We start from the raw sequence: 13295 nt of genomic DNA, 5'->3' as shown, positions 1-13295 counted from the left end.
AGGACTTGAAGAAAAATGGGCTAGAAGCTGATCGGACTCGAACTGGGCCAATGGAATAGCTGTGGGGGCCCAAAACTTGAAGAAGCCCAAAAACTCCGTCATAGTCAAGCGGCCCGCGTAAGAATCCATGCGGCCCGCCTGGGTTCCTGCAGGGGCAATTTCGGGATTTCATTTGGAGCTCTATATTGGGAAGGTTGGTGTGCCTCTTCAGCCTTATCTTTTACATCCAATTTGGAGGCACTCTCTCTGGAGTTTTGGAGCACTTTGAAGACCAAAAAACCTTGAAGAACTTCATCTTTTTATCTCTTGATTCTTGTCAAATGTTTGGTACAATCTTATCTAACTTTGTTTTCTTGAGTTTAGCCATGCTTGGCTAAACAAATCTTGGTTGACTTTTGTTGAATCCTTTGAACTTTTGTTGAATATTGAAGAATCCATGAATTTGTGTTTGAATCTTTATGAAAATGTTTTGTGTTTTTAACATCTTATCATTGCTTGTATGTTTTTATTCATGAGTTTAAACGTGTTTGTGGTGATTAGTTGGCTAATTTCTTGATTAAGTAAAGGATCTTCAAATTAGAAAGCAACAAGTGATTCTTGTGTTAGTTTTACTTCACACAATCATAAAAATATTTTCTCAAACATGGTAGTGGAAGCTTTTGACTCCTATTGGATTTGGTGACTTTTTGGTTCTTAATGCTAGTTGACTTTCACTAATTACATGCTTACTGGAATTAGTGACTTTGACTAAGGAAATTGTTATGAGCTTCTCTAACCATTTCAACAACTAAGAAAAGTCTAGGTAATCTCAAGCTCCTTGGCTTACTATAGCCAAATTAAGGGTTTAAATCAAGTATTGCACCATTGGATTCTAATGATATGTTCATCAAAAGTCAAAGTGTGGAAACCTTAAGTCAACCATCTTTCTCTTATTGATTTCACATCAAATTCTTATTTTTGCCAAATTGTTCATTTAAGTTCTAGTTTAATTCTAGTTTTAATTTAAGTATTTCAAAAAGATCAAAACCCCCATTTTTATTTTATTGTCATTTTACAAGTACTTTTGCAAAGAGATTTTCCATAGAGTTATAAATTCAACCAATCTCCGTGGATCGGCCCCTTTACCATTATACACTATTTTAGTGTATAAGATTCAGGTTTATTTATTTTTGTTGGCCTCGACAACCACCAAATTTTGGCGCTGTTTTCGGGGATTGGTTTATTTTTAATCAATTTGTTTCTCTATGCCCAGATCTCAACGTACAGATGCTTTGATTTATAATATGGAAATTGAAAAAGAAGCAAGACGTTTGGCGAAGGAAAAGAGAATAGAACGTGGTCAAACTTCAAATCCTTACGGGGATTCGGAGGTTGAAACCGCTTCATCAAGTGACACGGAACCCGATTCTAGTCCCGACCATCACCAAGAAATTCCCAAAACACCACCTTTACAACAAAATCCACCCATTATTGAACCAATTGCAATGGCGGACAGAGGAGAAGCTCCCGAAAGAACTTTGAGGCAAATGATGGAAACAAATGTTACACAAAATCCAACCGGCATCAATTATCTGGTTTTGGAAGGAGGTTCGGAATTGAAGTCAAGTCTAGTCCATCACCTTCCAACTTTTCATGGATTAGAGAATGAAGACCCGCTTAAACACTTGAAGATGTTCCACATTATTTGCACTAGTATGAAGCCACAAGGGTCAACCGATGACCAAATCAAGCTAAGGGCATTCCCCTTTTCATTGGCCGATAGAGCAAAGGATGGGTTATTCTATCTTCCCCCGGGGTCAATCAACTCATGGACCGACATGGCAAGAGCTTTTCTTGATAAGTTCTATCCCGCTTCAAGAGTCTCAAGTCTTAGAAATGAGATTTGTGGAATCCGCCAAGGTCAAAATGAGACTTTTCATGATTATTGGGAGAGGTTCAACAACTTGTGCTATAGTTGCCCACAACACCAAATTCCGGAACAACTCCTCATTCAACACTTCTATGAGGGATTATTGCCAATGGAGAGAAGACTAGTTGATGCCTCAAGTGGTGGTGATGTCTTTAGTAAAAATCCACAACAAACAAGACAACTTTTCAACACCATAGCCGCGAACTCCCAACATTTTGGCCCGTACCAAGATATGAAAAGAGACACACCACATAAGGTCAATGAAGTAGGAACATCAAACCTAGAGTCTCAAATCAAAGACTTAACCTCCGTTGTCCAAAAGCTAGCCATGGGACAAACTCCACAAGTGATGGTTTGTGGAATATGTGCAACAATGGGAAATCCTACGGATATGTGTCCCATCCTTCAAGAAGATGCGGAACATGTAATTGCCACGGGAGAGTTCCAAAATTACCACAACAAGCCATCCGGTTACCAAAATGCATATAATTCAAGTTAGAAGCCAAATCCCAACATGAACTACAACCCAAGACCATTACCTCAAAATGCATTGGTTAGACCTTCCTATCCACCACCACAACCTCATTACCAACATCCACAACCACACTATCAACCCAAACTGCATCCTCCACATCATCATCAACAACCTCCTCAATCCCAACCAAGTAGCTCCGGAATGTCTCTTGAAGACATTTCCAAATCCTTAGCCACTAGTACCCAACAATTCCAAAAAGAGACAAGAACTAGTATCTCCAACCTTGAAGCACAAATGGGAGATATAGTTACATATATAAGCAAGTTGGAGTCCCATGGCAAACTCCCTTCTCAAACCGAAAAGAACCCAAATGTTAATGTGGTGACCTTGAGAAGTGGTAAACAAACTAGAGAAAGTAGTTCGAAGAAGAAGTCAATGGAATAGGAGGAAGAAATAGAGGTCACTCCTATTGAGGATCCCGTTGTTAAGACCGCTACACAAGCCGGAGTCCCAAAGAAGACTACCCCTCTAGTGACACCAATAGCCACTCAACCGCCATTCCCCACCCGAATTGCAACTTCGAAAAAGAACATGGAGGAGAAAGAGATTTTGGACACCTTTCGAAAGGTGGAAGTAAACATCCCTTTACTTGATGCAATCAAGCAAATCCCTAGGTATGCAAAGTTTTTGAAAGAACTTTGTACCAACAAGAGGAAGTTGAAGGGAAATGAGAAAATTTTGATGAATGAAAACGCATCCACGGTTTTACAAAGGAAACTTCCACCCAAATGCAAAGATCCCGGAATGTTTACGGTTCCTTACAAGATTGGGGTTGTAAATTTTAGTAGTGTCATGCTTGATCTTGGTGCTTCTATTAATGCCATGCCCTATTTGGTGTATGAATCTTTGAATGTTGGGCCCTTAAGTGAAACCGGTGTCATAATCTCTCTTGCGGATAAATCGAGTGTCTTCCCTAGAGGTGTTCTAGAAGATGTTTTGGTGCAAGTGAATCAATTGGTCTTTCCGGAGGATTTCTATGTAATTGATCTAGATGAGCAAGTATCCTCCAAATCGGCTCTAATCTTACTTGGGAGACCGTTTTTGAAGACGGATAGGACAAAGATCAATGTGTATGCAGGAAGTTTGACAATGGAGTTTGATGGTGAAACAATAAGCTTTAATATTTATGATGCCATTAGATATCCTAGTGATGTTTCATCTTTGTACTTTGTTGATGTTGTTGAGCCAATAGGCCAAGAATGGTTTGAGTTGTCTAATGGTGATGTGTTGGAAATGATCTTAAGCAAGGGGTTTGATTGTGGGAAGCTAGCCGAGCAATTAAAGCTTTATTCTTTGGATTCGGAGATTGAGAGGTTGGTCAATACTTTAGAGATGAAGAAATCCACAAGATTAGAAAAATTGAGTTTCCTCCAACCCATACAAAGTTGCCACCATCCCGTATTCAACCACCGGAATTGGAATTGAAGGTCCTACCTCAACACTTGAAGTATGCTTACTTGGGCAAGAACGAGACTCTTTCGGTTATCATTTCGACTCATCTAACCGAATTTGAGGAAGAGCAACTCCTCAATGTGTTGAAGGAACACAAAGAAGCCATGGGTTGGACGATTGCAGATATCAAGGGATTGAGCCCCTCCACTTGTATGCACAAGATCTTGATGGAGGACGAATGCAAGCCAAGCCGAGACGCACAAAGAAGGTTGAACCCACCAATGATGGAAGTGGTCAAGAAAGAGATTTTGAAGCTCCTTGATGCGACAATGATCTATACAATCTCGGATAGCAAGTGGGTGAGGCCGGTGCAAGTCGTTCCAAAGAAGACGGGAATCACGGTAGTCGAGAACAACAAAGGTGTGATGGTCCCCACCCGCGTGCAAAACAGGTGGAGAGTATGTATTGACTACCGCAAACTCAATGCAAGCACAAGAAAAGATCATTTTCCATTACCTTTCATCGACCAAATGTTAGAAAGGTTGGCCGGGAAATCTCACTATTGTTGTCTCGACGGGTACTCCGGTTTTCACCAAATACCGGTGGCGCCGGAAGACCAAGAAAAGACAACATTTACATGTCCATTTAGCACTTTTGCATACCGGAGAATGTCATTTGGATTATGTAATGCTCCGGCCACTTTCCAACGTTGTATAGTTAGTATCTTTTCGGAATATGTTGAAAATATAATTGAAGTTTTCATGGACGATTTTACGGTATATGGCAACTCCTTTCAAGAGTGTTTGACCAATCTCACCAAAATTTTGAAAAGATGCATTGAAACAAATTTGGTTTTAAACTTTGAAAAATGCCATTTTATGGTGAGTCAAGGTCTTTTTTTGGGTCACATTGTGTCAAAGAAAGGAATTGAGGTAGATAAGGCCAAGATTGATGTTATTCAAAGCTTACCTTACCCGACTTGTGTTCGGGAAGTTCGTTCCTTTTTGGGCCATGCAGGTTTCTACCGACGATTCATCAATGACTTTTCAAAGATAACAAGACCAATATGCCAACTCTTACAAAAGGAGGTCGATTTCGAGTTCAATGAGGCGTGCAAAGAAGCTTTTGACAAGCTCAAGGAATTGCTTACATCCGCCCCCATCATACAAGCACCAAATTGGGATTTCCCCTTCGAGATCATGTATGATGCAAGCAATTATGCTATTGGCGCCGTTTTGGGTCAAAAGAATTGAAGAGCCTCCCATGTGATCTATTATGCATCAAGGACACTAGACAATGCTCAAAGCAACTACTCTACCACAGAAAAGGAGCTATTGGCCATAGTGTTCACTTTGGAGAAGTTTAGGCAATACCTACTTGGTACCAAAGTCATAGTGTATTCGGGTCATGCGGCTCTCAAGTACTTGATGACAAAGAAAGATGAAAAGCCAAGACTCATACGGTGAATCTTATTGTTACAAGAATTTGACTTGGAGATTCAGGACAAGAGTGGATGTGAGAACCTTGTTGCCGACCACCTAAGCCGAATCACTTCAAATGAAACTCCCTCCCATTGCGGGACGAGTTTACGGATGAGCATCTCTTTTCGCTTATTCAATCTACTCCTTGGTATGCCGATATCGTTAACTTTTTGGTCACAAAAAGGTATCGCGACACATTCTCACGTGCTCAAAAAGACAAGCTCAAAAGTGATGCAAAATACTATGTGTGCGATGAATCTTATTTGTGGAAACATTGTCCCGATCAAATCATTAGGAGATGTGTGCCCCAACAAGAACATCAATCTATTTTACAATTTTGTCATGAATTTGCTTGTGGGGGACACTTCGGACCTAACCGAACCTTAAGAAAGGTTCTTGAGCGTGGACTATTTTGGGCAACCATGTCACGCGATTGTTATCTGTTTTGTAAAAGCTGTGAACGGTGCCAAAGGACGGGAAACATTTCACAAAAAAATCAAATGCCACAAAATCCAATCCTTGTTTGTGAAATTTTTGACGTATGGGGGATTGATTTCATGGGCCCATTTCCCGTTTCGTTTGGCAACGTTTACATCTTGCTCGTGGTTGACTATGTTTCTAAGTGGGTTGAGGCCAAAGCCACAAGATCGGATGATGCCAAAACAGTTATCGACTTTTTAAAATCTAATGTCTTTGTGAGGTTTGGTGTGCCTAGGGCGTTGATCAGTGATCAAGGGACGCATTTCTGCAACAAGATGATGGAGGCTTTATTGAAGAAGTACACCGTGACCCATCATGTCTCAACCGCCTACCACCCTCAAACGAACGGTCAAGCGGAAGTTTCAAATCGTGAAGTGAAAAGTATTCTAGAGAAAACAGTGAATCCGACAAGGAAGGATTGTAGTTTGAGGCTTGATGATGCCTTATGGGCCTATCAGACCGCTTACAAGACCCCGATAGGAATGTCGCCCTTTAGGTTGGTTTTTGGAAATCCATGTCATCTACCCGTCGAATTAGAGCACCATGCATTTTGGGTGGTCAAGCAGTGCAATTACGATATTGATGAGGCGGGAAGACATAGGAAGCTTCAACTCCAAGAGCTAGAAGAATTGAGAAATGACTCCTATGAAAACTCAAGGATTTATAAGGAGAAAACGAAGCTCTTCCACGACAAGTCCATCACCCTGAAGCATTTTGAACCGGGGCATAGGGTCTTACTTTACCATTCACGATTGAAGTTATTTCCGGGAAAGCTAAGGTCAAGATGGATCGGACCTTTTGTTGTGATAAAGACCTTTGACCATGGGGCGGTGGAAGTTCAAAGTGAAAAGACGGGACCAATTTTCAAAGTCAATGGGCACCGTTTGAAGCCATTCTATGAAGGTTTCAATGCTAATGCTCTTGAAATCATCCATTTGGATGTCTCGATGTGTTGAAGCAAGCAAGGAAGATGTCTCGCCAAAGACGTTAAAGAAGGGCATTTTTGGAAAGCTATGCTTTCATCCTTTTCCAAATCCAAATAAATCGTTTTAAAAAGCGTTTTCGGGATTTTGAAAATAAATTTTTGAAGGGTTTCACCCTTCATTCCCCGTTTTATTCCAATTTTGTCGAAAATTTTGGAACCGGGGCCTTACGGGGATCTTTTTGAGCTAAAAATCAAGTTTTTAGAAAAATCAAAATTTGACCCACAGGAAGGGCCTGCGGCCCGCGTAGGTCTATGGTGCGAATATCGTTCAGCAAGTGCGGCCAGCACGCGGCCCGTGCCTATCCCGCGTATAGGATCAGTGGTTTTCTCACAGCTAGACGCGACCTCCGTGCGGCCCGCGCCTTGCCCCTGTGGAGGGTTTAAACACTTAGTTTATTTTTCAGTCGCCTCAGTTCCCGCGGCCTCCATGCGACCCGAGCTGCACCCGCGCTTGATACTAGAACTTTTCGAGTGGCTAGACGCGGCCAGCATGCGGCCCGCGCCCTACCCGCGTGTTGGTCGATTGACTGAATTTTTAAGCTGTTGACTCGTCTGACTTTATTTGACTAGGGGATTTAACGAGTTGACCAAACATTGACCGGGTTTGACCTCTATTGACTAAAGATTAAACATCCCTTTCACTCTTCTTCTTCATTCTAACCCTACACAACCTCAGCATTCTCTCTCAAACTCTCAAGAACACCAAAACCCACTTCTCACAAAAATCTAATTTCCCGGAGTTCTTCCGGTCGGAATCTCGTCAAACCACCGCCATTCTCTCCCATTTTCCAAGCTCTACAAACCCCACCCAAAATCCGGCCCGATCTGTGGCTGGAATTCCGGGCGCCACCACCACCCACCACCACCTTCTTTCGCATTTTTCGGCCAACTCCGGCCACCATTGGAGATTCCGAGCATGGGGTTTTGCTTCTCTCATCAAGAGCTTTCTAACCATACCAATTTTTCCCCAAAAAACTCACCAAAAATTTTCGTCAAATTCCGGGTGCCGCAACTCTAGTCGTCGGAAAATCATCTTGAAGCTCGTTTGTGGGGTTGTTTTAGCAATTCAAGCGTCAAATACGGAGCAAAATCATAAGCTTGGGGTGTGTCTTGGAGAATCGCTTGGTGGATCTCATTCTGCTTCTACCATTTGTCCCGGGTTTAAGCAAATTAGGTACCCTCGTTCCTTTAACTTGATTATTTGTTTGTTAAATACGCGTTTGTTGTTGGAATTGTGTAGTCACATGTGTGGTCTTTGGTGTGATTTGAAGATTATTATTTCCAACTTTTTTTTCCGAGTCAATGTCTAAGCGTGCCAAAACCAGAGCTAGTTGATCTAAGGGTGGGTCGAAAGGCAAATCCAATGACCCCCCATTTCGTTTGTTGAATCGTGACGACCTCAAAACGTATGACTTTCTTGTTTCCAACAAGCGCAATGTCAAATCAACCAAGTTTCGCCATCGAGAGTCTTTCGAAACTCTTGGAGTGCTTGAGGGAGTTCAAGCACTTTTTAACAACATTGGTTGGTGTTGAGAGAAAAACTTGAGAAACACACTTGAACAAACATTAGAACAAGTTTATATTGCGGAAATTAAAGTTAATCTCAAAGGATCATAAAGCTCAACAATAATATAAGTTGATAGTTAGGTGATTAGTTGCGGAAATATAAGGAAATATAAAAGACATCAAGTATTATATCAAGTATACACTTAAGTTGATTCATAACAAGGAATGCAATCAGACCAAGTTACTAAGTGAAAGACTTGCTCCGAAGAGAGATTTCAAACAGTTACGATTCTATTTAAGTGATAAGTAAGAAGAGAGTAAGATGAGTGATAAGGTTCAGATGCGTAAGAGAAGTGTTTTTAATCAAAAAGAGAGAACTCTATTTATAGAGTCTCGAAGATTACAAAAGTCCTATCTGTTAAGAGTTGCCACACAGGGTACATTGGATAAAAGAAAGTACTTAAAGAAAAACAGATAAAAGACTAAGACTAAGTGCTGATGACTAAGATGGCTGCGGTAGCGATGCTTGACTGCTGATTAGAGTGGTTGCGGATAAGATGATGGCTGCGGTTTGGATAAAGTTTAAGAGGGTCACTTGTATGTTTCAACAATTTCCACCCAAAGTGACCTCTTCAACTTTTCTTTCAGGTGTTGAGCTTGAGGAACTTGATGAGAATCCACCAAAATTGCATGACTTCCTTAAGCCATGCGATTCTCCTTGAAATTTCAAACTTCACTTCAGCAGTTGTGTGTTTTGATTTGTTGACTACAGTCTGAGTGATATCCAATTGCTTCCGGGTCATGCGGTTTATGGCAGTCATTGGGATGAAATATTTTGTTTCATCATTTTTGCGTTTGAAAATGACTGCAAGATCTGGGAAGTTGGTTGCTCCAAGGGATCTTTCTTGAAAGCCTTCAGTCAGGACCGGAGCTGGTTCAAGGGAAGGAAGATTGAACTTTTGAGCAAGTGTCGGGTGGATGTCCGCATCGATCCTTGAAAAATCACACACAATCTCTTTTAGAAAGGTGCATGCCCTTTCATACGCAATCTGCATCTTTGGGTGTTTTTCCGTCTTGTTCTGAAACACCTTTGCAATTAGGAAGATTTCTTCCGGGTTCATGCAAGGGAAATCAGCTTGGGTTCGGATGTAGTCTGAGTTTCTTCTGGTGAGAGTGTACAGAATGAATTCAGCCTTCATGAATTTTGACTGCAGTGGGCCTATAATTCGACCAGATTTTCTCAATAGACGACCCATGCTTGGCATGAAAGCTGTTGAGTCTTTCAAACTCTAAAGGCAGCCTTTTATCTTCGGGAAGACTGCGGTCAAATGGTTCAAATACTGTGAAGTATTTTTCATTGGGAGAGATGAGAATGTCCCAATAACCATCCCGAGGAGGTTCTGCGTATGTGAGATAGGGCTTGTAGTCGTCATCCAGTAGTCTTTTGTGCGGATTGACCCAAGAATTGATAAGGGATTCATCCATTGAAATATCAACTCCATTTTCCCTCCAGATCAACTCAGTAAATTTAGCTGATCTCCAGTCAGCTTTCTTCTATTTGGTTGCGGGAGAGTCATCTGAGTGATCTGATGACATGTGGGAAGCTAAGTTCTTGAAATGAGGGGGAGTCTCGGGTCGCTCAGGAGAGTGATGAGGTTCTTGAATAGGCATTTGTTGCGGTGGTGACTGATGACTTGGACTCTTTTGAGGAGAGGGAACATGTGTTTTCTTTTGTGGAGATGGCTGCGGTAAAGGTTGAGGAGTAGGAACTTTTTCATTAATGATGGGAGAGTTTAGATGTTGGTGCGGATGGGAATGCTGATGAGAGATTTGATCCGAGTTTTGGTCTTCACTTCCCCCTCTCGAGGGAGGAGCAGTTGGTAGTTTCTCAAGCCATTGCTTAAGACCATCGATCTTTCCACAAACTTTGTCAAAATGAGCCTTCAGTGTATCAGCGAGTTGTTGGTTGTTTGGAATTGCGGGGTTAAAGAGCAATCGGTGAATCTCCTTGGTGAGGCGCAGGATTTCGGGACCGTGAAAGTTGGAGGATAGTGATCTACGGAGGCTATTGATGGTTGACTGTAGAACCGAAATTGCAGATTCATACGCATTGTGCGTTTCTTCAACAACTTTCTGAGACTGAGCAGACTGATCCTTAATGATGGTTTGAAGATCCGATTTGATGGAGGATACTTCAGAGATAAGTTTCTTAGCAGTGGAGATGAAATGTTGATGATCAGCTTTGCGGTTGTTGTCCAGGGCTCGGATCCCCATTTCCACCTTAAGGGAGATGCGTTCTACAGCAAGACGCTCTCTGGCTTCTAGTATTTCGATGCGGTCGATGAGAGACTGTAGGCCAGGCAAGTCCTTAGATTGCGGTTGGGAAGATTTGACAACAGCAAGAATCAGATCTACTTTATTTTGTAGAGACAGAAATTCTTTTCGGGAGACAACTTGCTTCTTTTTCTTCTTTTTCTCCTTGGGCTTAGACGTTGAGTGATGTGATCCGCTAGAATCTTCTTCTTCATCGAAAAAATCATAGCATCTTCTGACTGTTCTGGTTGATTGACTTCATTTAGATCGAAGTCATCGAAGCCAAAGGTTGGTGCTGAACTGACTTCGGTTGCAGTTCTGTCCTCTTGAGAGTTATTAGGAGCAGTGGTTGGAGGGGGCTTGGATGAACTTGCACCAACTGGATTGGCCTGAGCTTTGCGGATAGTCTCAGCCATTTCTTCCATCCAGTCCTGAACCTTTAGGATTGTAGCAACCGTATTGGCATTGTTTATGGCGTCGACCCAGTATTTGGCTACGGTTTGAATTTCCTGCTGCTTCTGTTGAAGTTGCTTAGTTTGTTGATCCTTTCTCGCTTGAAATGCCCTACGGAAAGCGGCATACTTCTGAACTTCGGATTCGGAGACTGGATTGTAATGCCTCCAAGAATCATTAGATTCATCACCGTCAAATCCTTGAAAACGCACCGAGGTGTCCCTCGGGTTCACAGATCCTTGCACATTAGTGCTCACTGTGCCTAAACCACCTGAAAAAGATGTAAGCAGAGTAGGATTTCCGGAGCTTCCTTGGTCTCCTTGACCCGTGGTCAAATTTGGCCTCGGCTCCGTTCTGGCATGGGCTGAAGAATCGCCCTGCGGTTGGGTAGGTGTATTGAATGTATGGATTACAAAGTCTAAAATGGAGCGCAACTCCGATTATTGAAAGAAGTGAAGTCTAGAAGCCATGGAGACCTTAGGGCGAGAGGAACCAATTAAATCCTCTTAGGATCTAGTTAGGGGTGAGTCTCCACGTTGATATGAAACGAGCACACTTGCTGTGTTCGAGTAGCTGGAGAGGGTAGTAGCAAATGGGTTTGCGGGAACCCCAAGGACTACCAGAGCCTTTTGAGAGACTTTGGTATTGGTCCGGTCACGCATTTGGCTAGAGGGTTTGGTATTCCTTTTCTTGAGAATGGTGATGGGAGCAGAATCGAGATCAGAATCATCAGAAGATTGATTGGATTGGGAGTCATTTTCTGATGATACAACATGTTGGAGTTTTCGCTTCTTTGAGGGTTCTGCTTCCTTGGGAGCTTTAGCTTTCTTGGATGCTTTATGTTTCCTTCGAGTTTCACCCGTTGGGTGTGTTCTTCCTTTGCTGTGGGGGCCTTTCTTGGGAGAAACCAACTGTTTGAGCCTTGAGGCATTGGATAGAGTAGTAGAAGATGGAACTGCGGATCGCTCTGGTTGATTGGGTACGGTTGAGGCTAATATGTTCTGACTTGGGAGAGGCGGGGTAGAAAGGTATGGGTCAATACCTTCCGTAGCCTCGATGTGATCTGTGACTATTTGGGTCTCAAGTCCAACCGTAGTCAAGATGTGAATGGGTAAGCGTCTGATTGGTCCAAAAATAGACTGATCTTTAGAAGGAGCGTACCTTTTGAGATCGTGGATGACGAAGAAGTTGATGTCGTTGCCCATACTGATCTTGGCGTCTGAATGAAGATCTGAAATGCAGAGCGCCCAAAACCTTGCAAAGGTAAGCTCGGTTGGATTTTCCTTTGGATTTTCCTTAGGGATGTACTGGAGAAAGTCATCCCAAAGAATTTGAACGTAGTTAACATCGTGGCCTGTGAAGATGCTCCATACAAGCTCAAGTAGTTTGAGGCCCATGTTGTCTGTGCCTCCGGCTCGTCCAGACAAACAGCGGATCACGAAATGGCACACAAATTGCCATACAACAGGCAGTTGGTTCTTCTTGAACTCTCCAATACCCTTGATATGCTTTTGGTATCCCATTTGATACAGTGTGGAGGTGATGTCTGTAACACTGGGTCAGAAAAACTTGGTTGAGGGATGCACCAGTAAATTGATTGCAGCAAGATACTTGTCTTTGGTCAAGATGACCAAAGAGTCATCCACTAAGTTCATATGAACTTCTTACAGATTGTTGAGAGGACGATGTGCAGAAAAGGCACATTTGAACAATGTGGAGATGGGAACCACATCAGTGAATGCGTCGAATGGACCAAATAGAGGATGATTGGAGATGAACTTGATCATGAGGCGAATCGAGTCATTGTAGGAGGGATGATCATCGAAAATTGCCCTAAAATTGCTAGACGCAATCGAAGGTGATTGGTTTCGAGTAGTTGAGTCAGAACCAGTTGGCTGAGCAGAGGCAGATGCCTTTGATTGTTCTTTGAAAGTCCTGACTTCACCATTTTGAAAAACTTGAAGAACTTGCAGTAAAACTTGAGATGCAAGAGGGAAGGAGAAGAAGTTGTTCGTCTTTGAGAGATCCAAAAGCGTAAAGCTTTCTTGGAGAGAAAAAGAGGGTTTTTTATAGTGGCGGATTTCAAATAGTTATTGTTTTTACCCAAAAGAAAAGTGGTTAAGGATAAAAACCTTTGAGTTTTTGATTAAGGAAATCATTATCAGCCACAAAACATTTAACTAAAGGTTTTTTTTTTTTGTTATTTTCAAAAATGGCATTTAATGAAATGTCAGGCCCAAT

The 13295-nt window shown here is 42.2% G+C and overlaps 1 protein-coding gene across 1 annotated transcript; it reads left to right on the top strand.

Moving 5' to 3' along the window:
- The first annotated feature begins 1283 nt into the window (after positions 1-1283).
- Positions 1284-5089, top strand: LOC145140095 (uncharacterized). The gene is made up of 4 exons (XM_079073698.1): positions 1284-1574; positions 2829-3757; positions 3799-4612; positions 4922-5089. Exons 1-4 carry the CDS (start codon positions 1284-1286, stop codon positions 5087-5089), a joined length of 2202 nt encoding a protein of 733 aa, XP_078929824.1.
- The last annotated feature ends 8206 nt before the right edge of the window (positions 5090-13295 follow it).

This window comes from Lactuca virosa, chromosome 9, assembly GCF_052849685.1.
Source record: "Lactuca virosa cultivar CGN04683 chromosome 9, Lactuca_virosa_CGN04683_v6, whole genome shotgun sequence".
NCBI lineage: Eukaryota > Viridiplantae > Streptophyta > Magnoliopsida > Asterales > Asteraceae > Lactuca > Lactuca virosa.
This window is presented reverse-complemented; position numbering and strand designations above follow the sequence as displayed.

Bases quoted from the DNA above. Each gene is read 5' to 3' on its own strand.
- LOC145140095 (XM_079073698.1), top strand. From the start codon at position 1,284: ATGGAAATTGAAAAAGAAGCAAGACGTTTGGCGAAGGAAAAGAGAATA. The intron at 1,575-2,828 runs GTTTTGGAAGGA...TCAATGGAATAG, and splicing joins CAACCGGCATCAATTATCTG to GAGGAAGAAATAGAGGTCAC. The intron at 4,613-4,921 runs GTATATGGCAAC...CTCTTACAAAAG, and splicing joins TTTTCATGGACGATTTTACG to GAGGTCGATTTCGAGTTCAA.